This window comes from Chrysemys picta, chromosome 9 (assembly GCF_011386835.1).
Source record: "Chrysemys picta bellii isolate R12L10 chromosome 9, ASM1138683v2, whole genome shotgun sequence".
NCBI classification, from domain to species: Eukaryota; Metazoa; Chordata; order Testudines; family Emydidae; genus Chrysemys; species Chrysemys picta.
The window spans coordinates 61,162,753-61,177,017 of NC_088799.1; the positions used below are offsets into that span (position 1 = coordinate 61,162,753).

The 14,265-nt window shown below is 55.0% G+C and overlaps 1 protein-coding gene across 10 annotated transcripts in view; it reads left to right on the forward strand.

Moving 5' to 3' along the window:
- NHSL2 (NHS like 2) overlaps positions 1–14,265 on the forward strand; it is a 173,944-nt gene that overhangs the window by 79,608 nt on the left and 80,071 nt on the right. Inside the window, exon 1 of one of the 10 annotated variants that reach the window (XM_024111678.3) lies at positions 9,907–10,276. The exons of 8 other annotated variants lie outside the window; for them this stretch is intronic. In XM_024111678.3, coding sequence (XP_023967446.2) covers positions 10,213–10,276 — 64 coding nt within the window. In that variant the 5' untranslated portion in view covers positions 9,907–10,212. Of the gene's footprint in view, positions 1–9,906; positions 10,277–14,265 lie in introns of those variants that run through there. One more of the 10 variants, XM_065557209.1, reaches the window with a different exon arrangement.

Consider the following 14,265-nt stretch of genomic DNA (forward strand, 5'->3'; position numbering starts at 1 on the left):
CCCCTGGGAGCAGAGGAGAAAGGATCCATCTTGGGAGCAGCAGGGCAGGATGCATGGTTGGAGTCCGACCTGCAGCTGACCACTACCCAGGAAAAGTCCTGGCTAAGGGTAGGAAATGTCTTGGCTGGCCTCCCCTATCCAGTGAAGTCCAGTGCTCACACAAGCAGCCTGTACTGTGTGCTGTGCTTGCTCCTTGTTCTCTCCTTAAACAGCTCTTTGTTCTCATCAAATATGCATTGGTTCTGACTCTTCTATCCCCCAGAGAGCTTGTCAGTCACCTGCCTTCTTTTCAGCAGAGGTGGGGACGGAAGGGGCTAAGGTCTGCTGGCTGAGGGGAACCCAGGTCAGAACTGACCCCGCCCCCCACCCAAGATACTGTCGCAGGCTGAGTTCTGACCACGTGGACAACAGCAAGTATGTGGCCTGACCCAGTATGGCAGGGACTGCACTGATGTTCTGTCTGGTCCAATGCGGCAGGGGGTGGCCGTGCCGATGTTCTGACCCGGTGCAGCAGGGGGTGGCCATGCCGATGTTCTGACCCGGTGCAGCAGGGGGTGGCTGCGGAAATGGCTGTGCCGATGTTCTGACCCAGTACGGCAGGGGGTGGCTGCGGAAATGGCCGTGCCGAACTTCTGACCCGGTGCGGCAGGGGATAGCTGTGGAAATGACTGTGCCGAACTTCTGACCCAGTACAGCAGGGGGTGGCTGTGCCAGTGTTCTGACTCAGTGTGGAATTTCCTATGTCCTTATAAAGACGAAGTGACTGGCAGGGAAAGGCCAAAGCTTTGAAGGGGAGGGGCTCTGTAGTGAGCGGATCTGTCTGTTGTAACTGGTCACAGTAATATGGTCTGTGGGAGTTACTAACCACGGCTCCAGAACTCTCAGTAACGTGCAGCCCCCCCAGTACTGTGCAGTGACCGCCTGTCCACCAGCGTGAGGGCAGGGAAATGCTGGTGACATGTCCCCCAGGTTGTTTCATGGCTGAGATGAATGGCTGGGACATCCAGCACTGGGGGTCTGACCTCAGCCCCTCAGGAGGTCAGTGCTGCAATTCAGGTTGCATCGTGACACTGCATTCCTGCATATATGCTGTGGCCTCATTGCAGAGCGACACAGCATGCATGGACAGTGACTGCACACTCCAGGCATCTTTGTGCAGTGTCTGTGTAATCCATTGCTGCACAGAGTGACCCTGGTTACCATGTGTCACCTTGGGGACCTAGGGCTTTAAGGGCATGTCTGCACTGCAGCTGGAAGTGTAATTCCCACCTCAGGCACATGTGCATGTGCTAACTCTGCTCACGCTAGCGCACTAAAATCAGCAGTGTAGCTGCGGCAGCCTGGACTAGCCACCGGAGTCCAATCCACCCGATCCGTGGGGTATGTACTTGGGAGGCTAGCCTGAATCACCTGTGCTGCTGCGGCCACGCTGCTATTTTCAGCACTCGAGCAGAGCTATCGCGGGTATGGCTACCCAAGCTGGGAATCCCACCTCCAGCTGTTGTGTAGGCAGGCTGTAACTGTCCTTAGAGCCCCCAAAGTGAGACAGACCCATGGAGACTGGTGGGATGGGTGGAGGCCTCAAGTCTCTGGCTCTGATGGGTGAGTGAGTGAAGCAGAGCCGTTTTTTGACTGTGAGGCTGTCATTTGCAGCTGAAGCTCTGGGCCACAGTTCACTGCCTAGCCTTGAGATGTCTTGGCTGAGCAGGCTGGAGATTGCTGACCTGACAGTGCATGGGGCTGGCTGCTCGGCTGAATGATAGACTTTGGGGCGAACTGTACCACTGCAGTCAGTGGAGATACACTGGTGGAACTGAGCAGAATCGGGCCATCTGTATCTAGCCACGGCTTAATCCCTTACATTTAAAGTCCTTTATGGGGGAGGGGGGGGGAGTGGAAGTGCACAACAGCCTCTGCAGACAGCTCCTCTGTGCATGCCTCACTCCAGGACAGAGAGCAATGCAGGAAGGAGTCTTTTACACTATTCATATTGCCACTCACATTTACAGCTATTCCCCAGTAATGGCTGGCTTAGCCAGGAATACATGCTCAGACACAGCCTCCGCAAGGTGGAGCTAACGTTGTAAAATACATATCCTAACTAAAGGTAAAGCATAGGCCTTACAAGAATGCATTGGGGTTAAAAACCTACGTTGGAAAGCCAGGACACTCTAAGTTAGCATAACACCTTAAACAAACGTCACTGTTTGGGACCCTCTGGTAACCTTAACTCTGCCCTTCTCCATTCTCCACCTCCCCATGTGTCCTCAGTATCCGGTAGAGAGAGGTCTGTAACAAGCATCACAGATTGGTGCAGGGCCTGGTGGCCTAGTACACTCACAGCTCCTCCCCACTTCACCAGGAAGGGTGTGTGTAAGTCTCCTTAAATTTCTTAGTGGATGGTTCCTAGGGTGGCTTTGTGAAGCGGGAGTGCCAAAGGACAGTCCTTGTAAGGGATTTAGCGTTACCAGGGATGCTGTGTGGATCTGCAGGAGTCCTTGTATCAGCTTGACTCTGCATCAGCTCTGCAGGAACCCTCCCTTTGAGGTTCCACACACTGATCTGTTGTATTGCAGAGGCTCCCTCTCCTTCCCACTTCTCCTGTACGAACCTGGAACTTCTCTCCTGTGTCAGGGTCCTGGACGGCACAGCTTCTGCAAACAGCCTGGAACAGAGATTATAGCGTATGCCCGAGAGCCAAACCCGATCAAATAATATACATGCATCGCTGCCTTCCACTGGACTCAGTTCTGCTCACTCTGGGTAGAATCTGTCTCCCTCTAGTCACTGGAGGCCTGCAAAGAGGAAGAGGCTGAGTGAGAAGCTATTGGTTTTGGAGCTTGTGGCTTGGTTCTATGGCTGATGTCATGCATGCTGTTTGTTTGTGGATTTGCTAGTGTGTGCCGGGGCTGATTAGGGAAAGCTGCCTTTCTCCCAGACTGTTTGCAGTGAGCAGTTCATGGGATGAATTAGCCCCTCTCCCTGTTTGTGGATTAGCCCCAAACAGGCTTTGGTTTCACGGATGTGTTGATTAATCCACAAGTGGCTGTGCAAACCTATTTCAGCCTGTGGAATGCTTGTGAATGCTTCACTGCCACTATTGCTGAATATTTGTGCGGGGTGGTTAGTCACAGAGTTGCATGGTATTGTTTCAACTTCCCAATTTGAGTGTTGCCAGGCCTGCTAAGAACTTTAAGATGGCCAGAGGAACATGGCCGTTGTGAATAATGATGCACACACCCTCATGTGCAAGTATGCCCAATGCTTTTAGTTTCCACAGGCTTCCTTGAGGACAATGTTTTGCTCACGCAAATGTGTGCAAAAAGTGACCGAAGAAGGTGGTGGCGCCCGGGAGGTGGTGTGTGTGTGTGTGTGTTCTGCCTGATTGTCTGAGGACACGCTGCAGCGTTCGCCTGCTGCCTGGGCGCAGGGTCGCTCGATTCTAAGAGATTGATTGCAAAGGTAAGCCATGCAGCTGTGGAGCATGAGGGCTCGTGCAGGGTTGGAAATGGAATTCCGGCACTGCATTGTGAGCCCTGCAGAGAGGTCGCATCCAGGGAGCTGCTTCCCTTCTCTGTATTTTTGACATTTTGCTTGTCATGTTAGTTGGTTCAGAGAAAAACAAAGAACAGCGAGGAAGATTCAGTCCTGCAGCTACGTGGCATGCTAGGCCTGCCGTAACCTGTGGAAGGATGCTGGGGACATGGCAGCAAACACTAGCTCAGCAACACCAAGTCAGCAGCAAGCAGGGTATGTGCTGAGAATCAATTCCAGGTGGGCAAAGGAATCCAGTTCCAGTCCCTAGTCTATGTCCAGATGAATTGCAGGACAAGAGCCCCCTTCCTGTCCCACACTGGTGCAGATCCTGCTAGCTAAACTGTTTGAGCTGTGATGGTCACATGTAAACTACGGCCTGGATAACTTGTGTCAATGGGAAATGGGTTCTGCTCGTATTTCCCCACACCTCAGCCACTACACTGGTATTTCTTTGTATTACCGTAGCACCTAGGAGCCCCAGTGATGGGGCAGGACCCCATTACACTAGGTGCTGTGCAAACAGAACAGAAAGATGTTGTCTACCCCTGAGAGCTTCGAGTAGGCATCATGGCAAAGGAAAGCTGGGAGGCGGGATCTGAAGGAAGAGAAGGGGTCACTTTTGCAGATGTTTACAGCGAACTCCTCCCAGATGTGGGCACAGCAGGGGGGAAAGCATGAAGGGCTTGTTTGAACATGTAACCCGTGAGCGATGGAGGCTGGGTTCATGGCTCGGCTGGAGGTGAGCCTTGTCATGATGAGAGGTTGGGTGGGGATTGTCTGTGGAGGTGCTTGGAAATGAAAACAAGTAGCATCCTGTCTGATGTAGTGGAGAAGGGGGAGCCCATGGAGGGATGCAGAGAGAGTCTGACATGGTGAAAGCTGCAGGCTAGGAGAAGGAACCTTGCAGCAGCGTTCTGAATGGGCATGAGTGGGACGAGTGGGCGTCATTGGTCAAGGATGGAGAGATGGCTGTTGCAGTGGGTGAGATGCAAGATGAGAGCCTGGGCGAGGGTTTTAGCTGTGCGGATGGCTAGGAAAAGATGTAGGTGTTGCAGTGCCCAAGTATCTTTGGAAACAGGCCTTAGACACCTGAATCACTTAGGTGCTTTCAGAAATGTCGCCTGTTGGCCTCACAGCTGGGAGATTGGTCTGTGGCTGAGGCAGGATCAGGGGTGATTGGTTTCGTGCAACCTAAAGATAGAGGAGTTGGTCAGAGTTCAAAACTCCTTCTCCTGTGTTTTTTGCCACTTGGTAGCAAAAAGCCCCATGAGAAGGCGGCTCCCTGGTCTGTCCCCGCTGGGACCGAGCACCTGGCCCCAGCGATCGGGGACTAGGCACTTGCTGCCCAAGTTATGAAATGGGAGCATCATCCCAGGCAGCAGGAGCTGGTGATGTTGGCAGGACTGGAAGCAGGAGTCAGTCCTACGTGGGGGCACCACTGAAATTAGCAAAGGAAAAGGCCCATTTGGTTCCTGACCCTGCCAGTGCAGGAGGATCCCTGACTGTACCAGGGGACTGCATTGTCCAGCCTAGATTGAACTGTCCCAAGCATTGGAGCTCCTGGAGAGACTGCCCCTCGGCTGGATAGGACTTCTCCAATATTTGGCCTAAATTTCCCTTTAGTTCCACCCTCCTGACCCGCCCCAAATAATTTCTCTCCAATTCTGCAGCTCGCACCTTTCAGCATATGCAGCCTGTTCCCATGTCTCCACCTAGCTGTGGGTCCTCCAAGCTTGTATTGCCTGTACACACACAGAGCTAAGCATGCACACTGCCTGGCGGGGATGTGTAGTAGCCAAGAAAGAACCAATACAAAGTTTCCAGAAGAGTGATTGAGAGCACAGTTCTAGTGTGTGTGTCACCCTTCCTGCACCCCCTCCCAACCGGCTGTCATCTCACATTTAAAGGGGAATGACACTAAAAAGTACACGTGCCCCGTGAAAGGATCTGAGTCTGCATCGCTTAACCTACACCCATTTATCAGTCCCTCTGGATCCCAGTCACATGTGAGTGATGTGCTCCATGCCCATCCTCCACATTTCTGCTATGAAAGTGATTGACAGATACAGAGCTGGCAAGGTCCATGCCCCTCTCTTCTCACTGCACAGAGCAGAGCGGGAAGCAGATTACCCCAAATGAAAGAGGGGGGAGGGGAGGGGGAACCTTTTTACTGGGTGCAACTAAACCCCAGGTCTGACTCTGTCTGGCTGCAGCAAGCTGGAATCCTGACCCAACTCAGCACCCCTCCAAGGGAGACTTTTGAGCTGTGTGTTTGGATTCGGTCCCCTCTCTACTAATGAGCCACAGCTGGAGCTCAGATCCTGGCCCAGGGCTTGGACCCAGGCCTAGCTGCTGTGGGATGTGGCTGTTTGTTTTGCTGGGAGGTGAGCTGCGGTTCCCCAGCTCCTCCAGCAAGAAAGTCCCCCCCCCACCCCCCAAGCTGAGGGGCTGTAGGAGGAGGAAGTGCAAAGAGAGCTTGGGAATGGGCTCTGGGCCTCTCACTGCCCTGGGCCTGGTCTGGAGTGACTGGCTGGCTTCCACTGGAAAGCTGTTCTGAGCTCTGTGGGAGCTGCGCTGGAGCAGTCTCCAGCCACACCTCATGCCGGCATTAATCAGGGGTAGCATCAACAGAGAGACCAAGGACTGAACGTGCTCCAGAGCCGGGACTCCTACTTCCCCAGGCGTGATTCCTAGGCGGAAAAGCCATGGAGAGAGGCAGAATGTGCCCTGCCTGTGCTGTCCGTGCCCTAGGGATTCACAGGCTTCCCTCTCCAGGGCTGGCAGTCTGGCTCCCGCCCTGGTGCTCAGTGCCCCTTGCAGTGCAGTCACTCTGGGGTGAGGGGCCTGCAGGCTGGGTGCTGCTGGTAGGTGAATGCGGGTAGGGAGCCAGCTGAACACCCCGTCTGGCTGGCTGGGGGGTGGCAAATGAGCCATGTGATGTGGGGCTAATGAAGAGTGAGGGCTTGGTTCACTGGCCCACGGAGCTCTGGGTCCTTCTCCTCTGAGAGCTGCACGCTTCTCCAACCGCTTCCTCCCTGGGCCGGATTATACCTAGGACAGGGCCATTTGGGTCATGGCTTTGCTAGCCGGGCTCTGCTGCGCCCTGCGTTTGCAGCATGCCTTTGGAGTGACTGGAGGGGGGCTGTGACTGCCACCCTGCGTGGAGGGACAGCCTGGCTGACAGAGGCCCTGGGGTTCTCCCAAGTGGGCAAGTCGCCAGCACCAGCAGTGCTAGGGGTTCGGCAGGGATCAACCTCCCAGTAGCACGCTCCAGGCAGAGGCCTAACGCTTTGGCAGGTCTCTGAACTTCCCAACTCCAGAGCTGCATGGAGCGCCCCCCACCCCCGCTCACCCAGGGTCGAAGGTGGTGCCTGCATCTCTCTAGGGCAGGGGTGGCCAACCTGTGGCTCGGAGCCACATGCGGCTCTTCAGAAGTTAATATGTGGCTCCTTGTATAGGCACCGACTCCGGGACTGGGAGCTACAGGCCCCCAACTTTCCAATGTTTCGGGGGGTAGGTGGGGGTGCTCACTGCTCAACCCCTGGCTTTGCCACATGCCCTGCCCCCACTCCACCCCCTCTCCTGACCTGATGTGCCCTCACTCCTTCCCCACCCCTACCCCGCCAGAGCCTCCTGCATGCCACAGCTGATCGGGAGGTGGGGGAGGGAGCAGGAGGCACTGATCGAAGGGGCTGCTGGTGGGTGGGAGGCTCTGGGAGCGGGATGGTGGGAGCTGCTGTGGGGGCTGCTGATGTATTACTGTGGCTCTTTGGCAATGTACATTGGTAAATTCTGGCTCCTTCTCAGGCTCAGGTTGGCCATCCCCGCTCTAGGGGCTGCCTCATGCTCTGCAGGCCAACAACCCACAGAGCAGGAGCCCTGAGACAGCCTGGCCAAGTGAGTGCTGTGGTGCTCCCTGCTCCCTCCTGCGCCATGGATAGCCCGCAAGGAGGTCAGGCATGTGCAGATAGGATGGGACAAACTGGGGTGGCCAACGGGGCTGAACCTCTGGGAAGAGAAGGGGTGGTTGCGCTGCCGTGCGACTCCCCACATTGGCCCAGAAGTCTTTGCGCCAGTCACGCAGTCACCTGACTGCCGTTCCCCACCCCATCCCCTGCACACACAGTGCTGAGCAGCCTTCTCTCCCACTGACTTTTGGGGTTGAGGGTGCTCAGCACCCAGCCCCTGCCTAGGGCACCCATCGCTGTGGCAGCTGGGTGCAGAGAAATGGCCCTGGGAGTCGACAGGAGCATTTTGGGGCACTAGGAGGGCTCCAGTTCCAAGGGCTGGCATTAACCTATGGCTCTGGGAGCTGGCAATGGGCTCCTTGGGGGAGAGCCGCAGGCCAGGAAGCATTGCCCAGCAGCCGGGAGGGGGAGGGTAACGGTTACTCTGTGGGACTTTGACCTAGACTCAAGGAGGGGGTAAAGCATTTCCTGTATCCCCCTCCCCCGACCAAACTCCTGCCGCATAAGACAGCACCCGGAGCCTGGTGCCTGAGTTGCAGGGAGTTGCCCCTCCATGCAAGGGTCCTGCTCCAGTCTTCTGAGAGTAGAGTGACCAGATAGCAAGTGTAAACAATCAGGACACTTTTTTGGGGGTGGGTGGGGGAGGAGGGGAATAATTACCTATATAAGACAAAGCCTCTAATATTGGGACCTTTGGTCACCCTAAGCCCAGGGCTCCCTAACACAGCTCAGCTGACTCAAGTCCCACTAATCCTGCATTTAAACTGTGGTGCAGACTCACCCAAAGTGGCAACTGACTCTCCCGCCTGGCTTTATAATCACCCCCACGCCTGCTGCGGGAGATAGTTGTGGGGGGAGGGGCGCACATGGGAAACTGCCCCACATCGAGGCACCACCCACCCCTGCTCTCTGCCACGGACGCCTCGGTGCCCTCCCTGCCTCCAGCTGCTACAGGCTGCAATCCCCGGCCAAACGCCCTCGTTGGGTCACGGCTGCTGGCAGGCAGCGGCCTGGGCAGGGTGGCTGCGTGCTTCCCGGGATGGCAGGAGCCCGGGGAGGTGCTCTTCGGCGCTCTGCGCTGCGCATGGGGCCCTGACCCTAAGAGCCAGAGGGACCTGCCGGGGGCAAGATGGGGAGTCTCGGCAGTGCTTAACTGGGGCGGCTCCTGGGAAGCATCCGGCATGTCCCTCTGGCCCCTAGGGTCGGGTGGGGAAGATGGGGGGGCAGAGGGCTCTCTGCCTGCTGCCAGTGCCTGCAAGCCCCGCCCCCGCAGCTCTGATTGGGCAGGAGGGAGCCGGCGCAGCATGCGGAGACCCCCTCTGCCTCTGTGCCTACGGGCTGCCAGCACTGCAAGCTTCCCCCACCACTGGGAGCTGCCCCAGGAAGCGCCGTCACACCAACCCCTGGACTTTGGCAGTGATGGTGAGCGGTCCCCGATATCGGGACAAAGGGCGTCCCGACCGATGTGCGGTCGGGATGTGGGACAAATGTGTTAAAATCAGGACTGTCCTGATAATATTGGGATGTCTGGTCACCCTACCTGAGAGCATCTTTTCACTGCAGAGCCTCAGATGAGCTTGGAGCCATAGGACAGAGGAGGGAAAGGGGGCGTCCTGACTGAGGCACAAGTAGGGGTGTGAGGAGTCCTGGGTTCTAGTCCCAGTTCTGCCTGTGTGGCCTTGTGCAGGTCCCTGCCCCTCTTGGTGCCTCGGTTTCCCCATCTGCAACATGGGGACCCATGTCCCAGGGCACGGTACTGCTCAATCCGGGGTGTTTGACATGTGAACCCCTCTGCTGACATTGCTAGGGAAGTGCATAGTGCCAACGAGATGGTGCCGGGGTCCAAAGTGCTCCAGCTCATTATGCTGCAGCGGGGTGGTGCTGTCCATGGCGCCGGGGATCTCAGGGGCATGCTTCTTGTTCTGTGGGCACTGGCCCTAGGGGCAGCCCTGGGGTGAGCAGAGCAGGCTGCATCCCTGATCTTCTGCTGCGGGCCGGGCCAGCCCCTTGGTGCTGCTTGGGATGGGAGGTTTGATGTGGCTGTGGCAGGGGATCAGGTGAGGGGCAGCTCTGCTGCCGTGGGTGGAGCTTCCCTGATTCCCAGTGGCTGGCCATCTGGCCATCAGTGTAGGACTATGGACAGGCCTAGCCTCGCACAGGGGCTGGCTCCAGCTAGGGACCCTGGGAGGGATTTCTCTGCCCGGGGGTAACAGCCCAAAGCAGGGTCCAGATGTGTCTGAGGAGGGAGGACTAGGGGAGGGAGGGAGGGAGAGACTGCAAAGCAAGGCCCCTCCCCCAGCCTCCTGTGCACTTGGGAAGGAAGAGGGGCCGGGGCCAGGACAATGGGCTGCAGGGAACTGACTCCAACAGCCAGTTCCTGGCCATTTCCTCCCTCTGTCGCTGGGGAGGGGCGGGGAGACAGAGGAAGTTCACCCCTCGTGGTGTTTATGACACAGGACCCTGTGGGCACCAGAGGCAAGCGCCCTCCAGCCTGTGAGCGGAGCTGTGGGGACCCCCAGCCAGAGGAGCCTTGGCTGCCGGGGCCGGCTGGGGGACCCCCACTCCTCTCCGTGCCTGGCTAGAGCGAAGTTGACCCGAGCTGTGGGGTGTGGCCAGGGGTCTCCGGTGCAGACTCTTCTGTCGTGCTGGATCGTATGTTCCCATAATCCCTGCTCTGCCGCAGGGCGTCAGCACTTTATGTGGAGTCATGGGCAGCTGCCGTGCGACCATGGACTGGTCCGAGTCGCTGGTCCTTTCCCGGCACAGGGCAGGTAGGATGGCATCGCGGTGAGCCCCATGCCAGTGGGGTGGAGGCCAGCTCGGCGTTTGGTGAGGAGTACGGGTAGGGCACCAGAGAAACCCTGGAGCGTTGGGGATGGTTTGGTTAGGTGCCTGTGATGAGCTTGGCACTGGACATGGCACATACAGGGGCATCTTGCTCTCCAGTGGGGCAGCATGGACTTGGGGCCCCTCCAAGGATTCTGGGGTAGACTCTGAATCTGGTGGGATGTCCCTCTGTCTGGACTGGGCCCAGACAGAAATCACTGAACCTGGCCTGGAGGCAGTTTCGAAGCCATCAGGCTGGTTCCGACCGCTGGTGTGGGGGATGCAGCACAGGGAGGCAGCTGTCTCCCTGCCTTTGCCAACAGCTTTGGGGGTTTGTGACATGGCACTGGGTCCTAATCCAGGGGTTCCCTTGGCAGGGCAAGGGGGGCATTGGTGTGCACAAACCAGCCCCTCTCTATAAAGCTGTTCTGGGGCGTGCTCAGCACTGGGCTGGAGTCCTGGGCAGGATGGTGCTCACTGTGTGCTGAGGGCTGCACCTGGTGGCGAGTAGCTGGGATAGCGAGGTGAACTTGATGCCAGAGGCAGCTTTGGAGCCAGGCATGGCACCCAGCACGTCACCCCCGCTGCAGGGCAACAGGTAAATGACACTGGAAGCCCCCACTCCCAGGGACACTGCGGAGCTGCCGGGTAGACAGAGTAATAATGGCCCGTTGCCTTGGGTGTTCCTCTGTCGGGGAAAGTGGGGAGAGTCCTGGATCCAGGTGCAGTGAGTGAGTCACACACCCAGAATGCAAACTGCCTCTGCTTCCTCCTGCCCCTCTAATCATTTCCAGACTCCACGAATAGCCCTCACTTCACTGGCAGCCAGGGCGGGGAAGCCACCTGCCCTCAGCCTGTCTCGCCTCCATCTCTCCAATGGGCTGCTGTCTCCAGAGTGGCCTCTGCACTGGGGGCTGTGGCTATGTTGACACACCATAACTTGTGTTCATTCTGCCCCACTGATCCTAGCGGGTGGGGACAGTGCCGGGATGTGGTGTGAGCAGCAAGCAAGTGCAGCGAAACACCACTTGGAGAGTGTCCTGTCTGGCTGGGAACTGGCAGCTGCTCCCAGAGCCCCTCTCCTGCATATGCAATGGGAAGATCTCCGGGCCAGATGGTTGGTGGGGCGGGGCATAATACAGGCTGCTTAGAACCAGAGTTAGAAATGGGATGGTTGAACCCGCCAGAGCCCAGCCAGGTCCATTCAGCTCCAGCGTTGCCCTGTCAATGGGCAGTTGGTCTGGCTAGTTAACTTTAGTTACTGTGGGTGGCACTGTGCTGTGGACACTCAGGATTTTGGATGTTCCAGTTAAATGAGGGTTCATATTTAGGGTCCTGCTGCTCTGGATTCTATGGGGTGTTCCTTCATGTTCTGGTACAGGCCAGAGGCAGAACGTTGGGCTACGTGGACCAGGGGTCCGGTCTGACGTGGCAGCTGGCGGGGTACAGGGCGGATGGACCAGGGGTCCAGTCTGACGTGGCAGATGGCGGGGTGCAGGGCGGATGGACCAGGGGTCCAGTCTGATGTGGCAGCTGGTGGGGTGCAGGGCAGATAGGCCGGGGGTCTGACCAGGGCTAGACCACATGGAGTCTGGTCACTTGGCAGGAGGCAGGTTTCCAGTCCAGCTGTGTCAGCGATCTGATTGGGAATGGTTGGAGTTGGCTACTGGGCTGGATGGGCCAGAGGTCTGATCTGTGCAGGAGCTGAGAGATCAGTGGGTATGGAGCAGCAATTAGTACTTCATGCAGCTGCTGTGGTGCATCCCCTGGGTTGTCCATTGTGCCTTGGGGACGTATTTGGCGCCCAGGGCTCGCACTGATGGATGGTGCAGGGTTTTCATAGATTCATAGACTCTAGGACTGGAAGGGACCTCAAGAGGTCATCGAGTCCAGTCCCCTGCCCGCATGGCAGGACCAAATACTGTCTAGACCATCCCTGATAGACATTTATCTAACCTACTCTTAAATATCTCCAGAGATGGAGATTCCACAACCTCCCTAGGCAATTTATTCCAGTGTTTAACCACCCTGACAGTTAGGAACTTTTTCCTAATGTCCAACCTAGACCTCCCTTGCTGCAGTTTAAACCCGTTGCTTCTTGTTCTATCCTTAGAGGCTAAGGTGAACAAGTTTTCTCCCTCCTCCTTATGACACCCTTTTAAATACCTGAAAACTGCTATCATATCCCCTCTCAGTCTTCTTTTTCCAAACTAAACAAACCCAATTCTTTCAGCCTTCCTTCATAGGTCATGTTCTCAAGACCTTTAATCATTCTTGTTGCTCTTCTCTGGACCCTTTCCAATTTCTCCACATCTTTTTTAAAATGCGGTGCCCAGAACTGGACACAATACTCCAGCTGAGGCCTAACCAGAGCAGAGTAGAGCGGAAGAATGACTTCTCGTGTCTTGCTCACAACACACCTGTTAATACATCCCAGAATCATGTTTGCTTTTTTTGCAACAGCATCACACTGTTGACTCATATTTAGCTTGTGGTCCACTATAACCCCTAGATCCCTTTCTGCCGTACTCCTTCCTAGACAGTCTCTTCCCATTCTGTATGTGTGAAACTGATTTTTTCTTCTTAAGTGGAGCACTTTGCATTTGTCTTTGTTAAACTTCATCCCGTTTAACTCAGACCATTTCTCCAATTTGTCCAGATCATTTTGAATTATGACCCTGTCCTCCAAAGCAGTTGCAATCCCTCCCAGATTGGTATCATCCGCAAACTTAATAAGCGTACTTTCTATGCCAATATCTAAGTCGTTGATGAAGATATTGAACAGAGCCGGTCCCAAAACAGACCCCTGCGGTACCCCACTCGTTATGCCTTTCCAGCAGGATTGGGAACCATTAATAACAACTCTCTGAGTACGGTTATCCAGCCAGTTATGCACCCACCTTATAGTAGCCCCATCTAAATTGTATTTGCCTAGCTTATCGATAAGAATATCATGCGAGACCGTATCAAATGCCTTACTAAAGTCTAGGTATACCACATCCACAGCTTCACCCTTATCCACAAGGCTCGTTATCCTATCAAAGAAAGCTATCAGATTGGTTTGACATGATTTGTTCTTCACAAATCCATGCTGGCTGTTCCCTATCACCTTACCACCTTCCAAGTGTTTGCAGATGATTTCCTTAATTACTTGCTCCATTATCTTCCCTGGCACAGAAGTTAAACTAACTGGTCTGTAGTTTCCTGGGTTGTTTTTATTTCCCTTTTTATAGATGGGCACTATATTTGCCCTTTTCCAGTCTTCTGGAATCTCTCCCGTCTCCCATGATTTTCCAAAGATAATAGCTAGAGGCTCAGATACCTCCTCTATTAGCTCCTTGAGTATTCTAGGATGCATTTCATCAGGCCCTGGTGACTTGCAGGCATCTAACTTTTCTAAGTGATTTTTAACTTGTTCTTTTTTTATTTTATCTGCTAAACCTACCCCCTTCCCATTAGCATTCACTATGTTAGGCATTCCTTCAGACTTCTCGGTGAAGACCGAAACAAAGAAGTCATTAAGCATCTCTGCCATTTCCAAGTTTCCTGTTACTGTTTCTCCCTCTTCACTAAGCAGTGGGCCTACCCTGTCTTTGGTCTTCCTCTTGCTTCTAATGTATTGATAAAAAGTCTTCTTGTTTCCCTTTATTCCCGTAGCTAGTTTGAGCTCATTTTGTGCCTTTGCCTTTCTAATCTTGCCCCTGCATTCCTGTGTTGTTTGCCTATATTCATCCTTTGTAATCTGTCCTAGTTTCCATTTTTTATATGACTCCTTTTTATTTTTTAGATCATGCAAGATCTCGTGGTTAAGCCAAGGTGGTCTTTTGCCACATTTTCTATCTTTCCTAACCAGCGGAATAGCTTGCTTTTGGGCCCTTAATAGTGTCCCTTTGAAAAACTGCCAACTCTCCTCAGTTGTTTTTCCCCTCAGTCT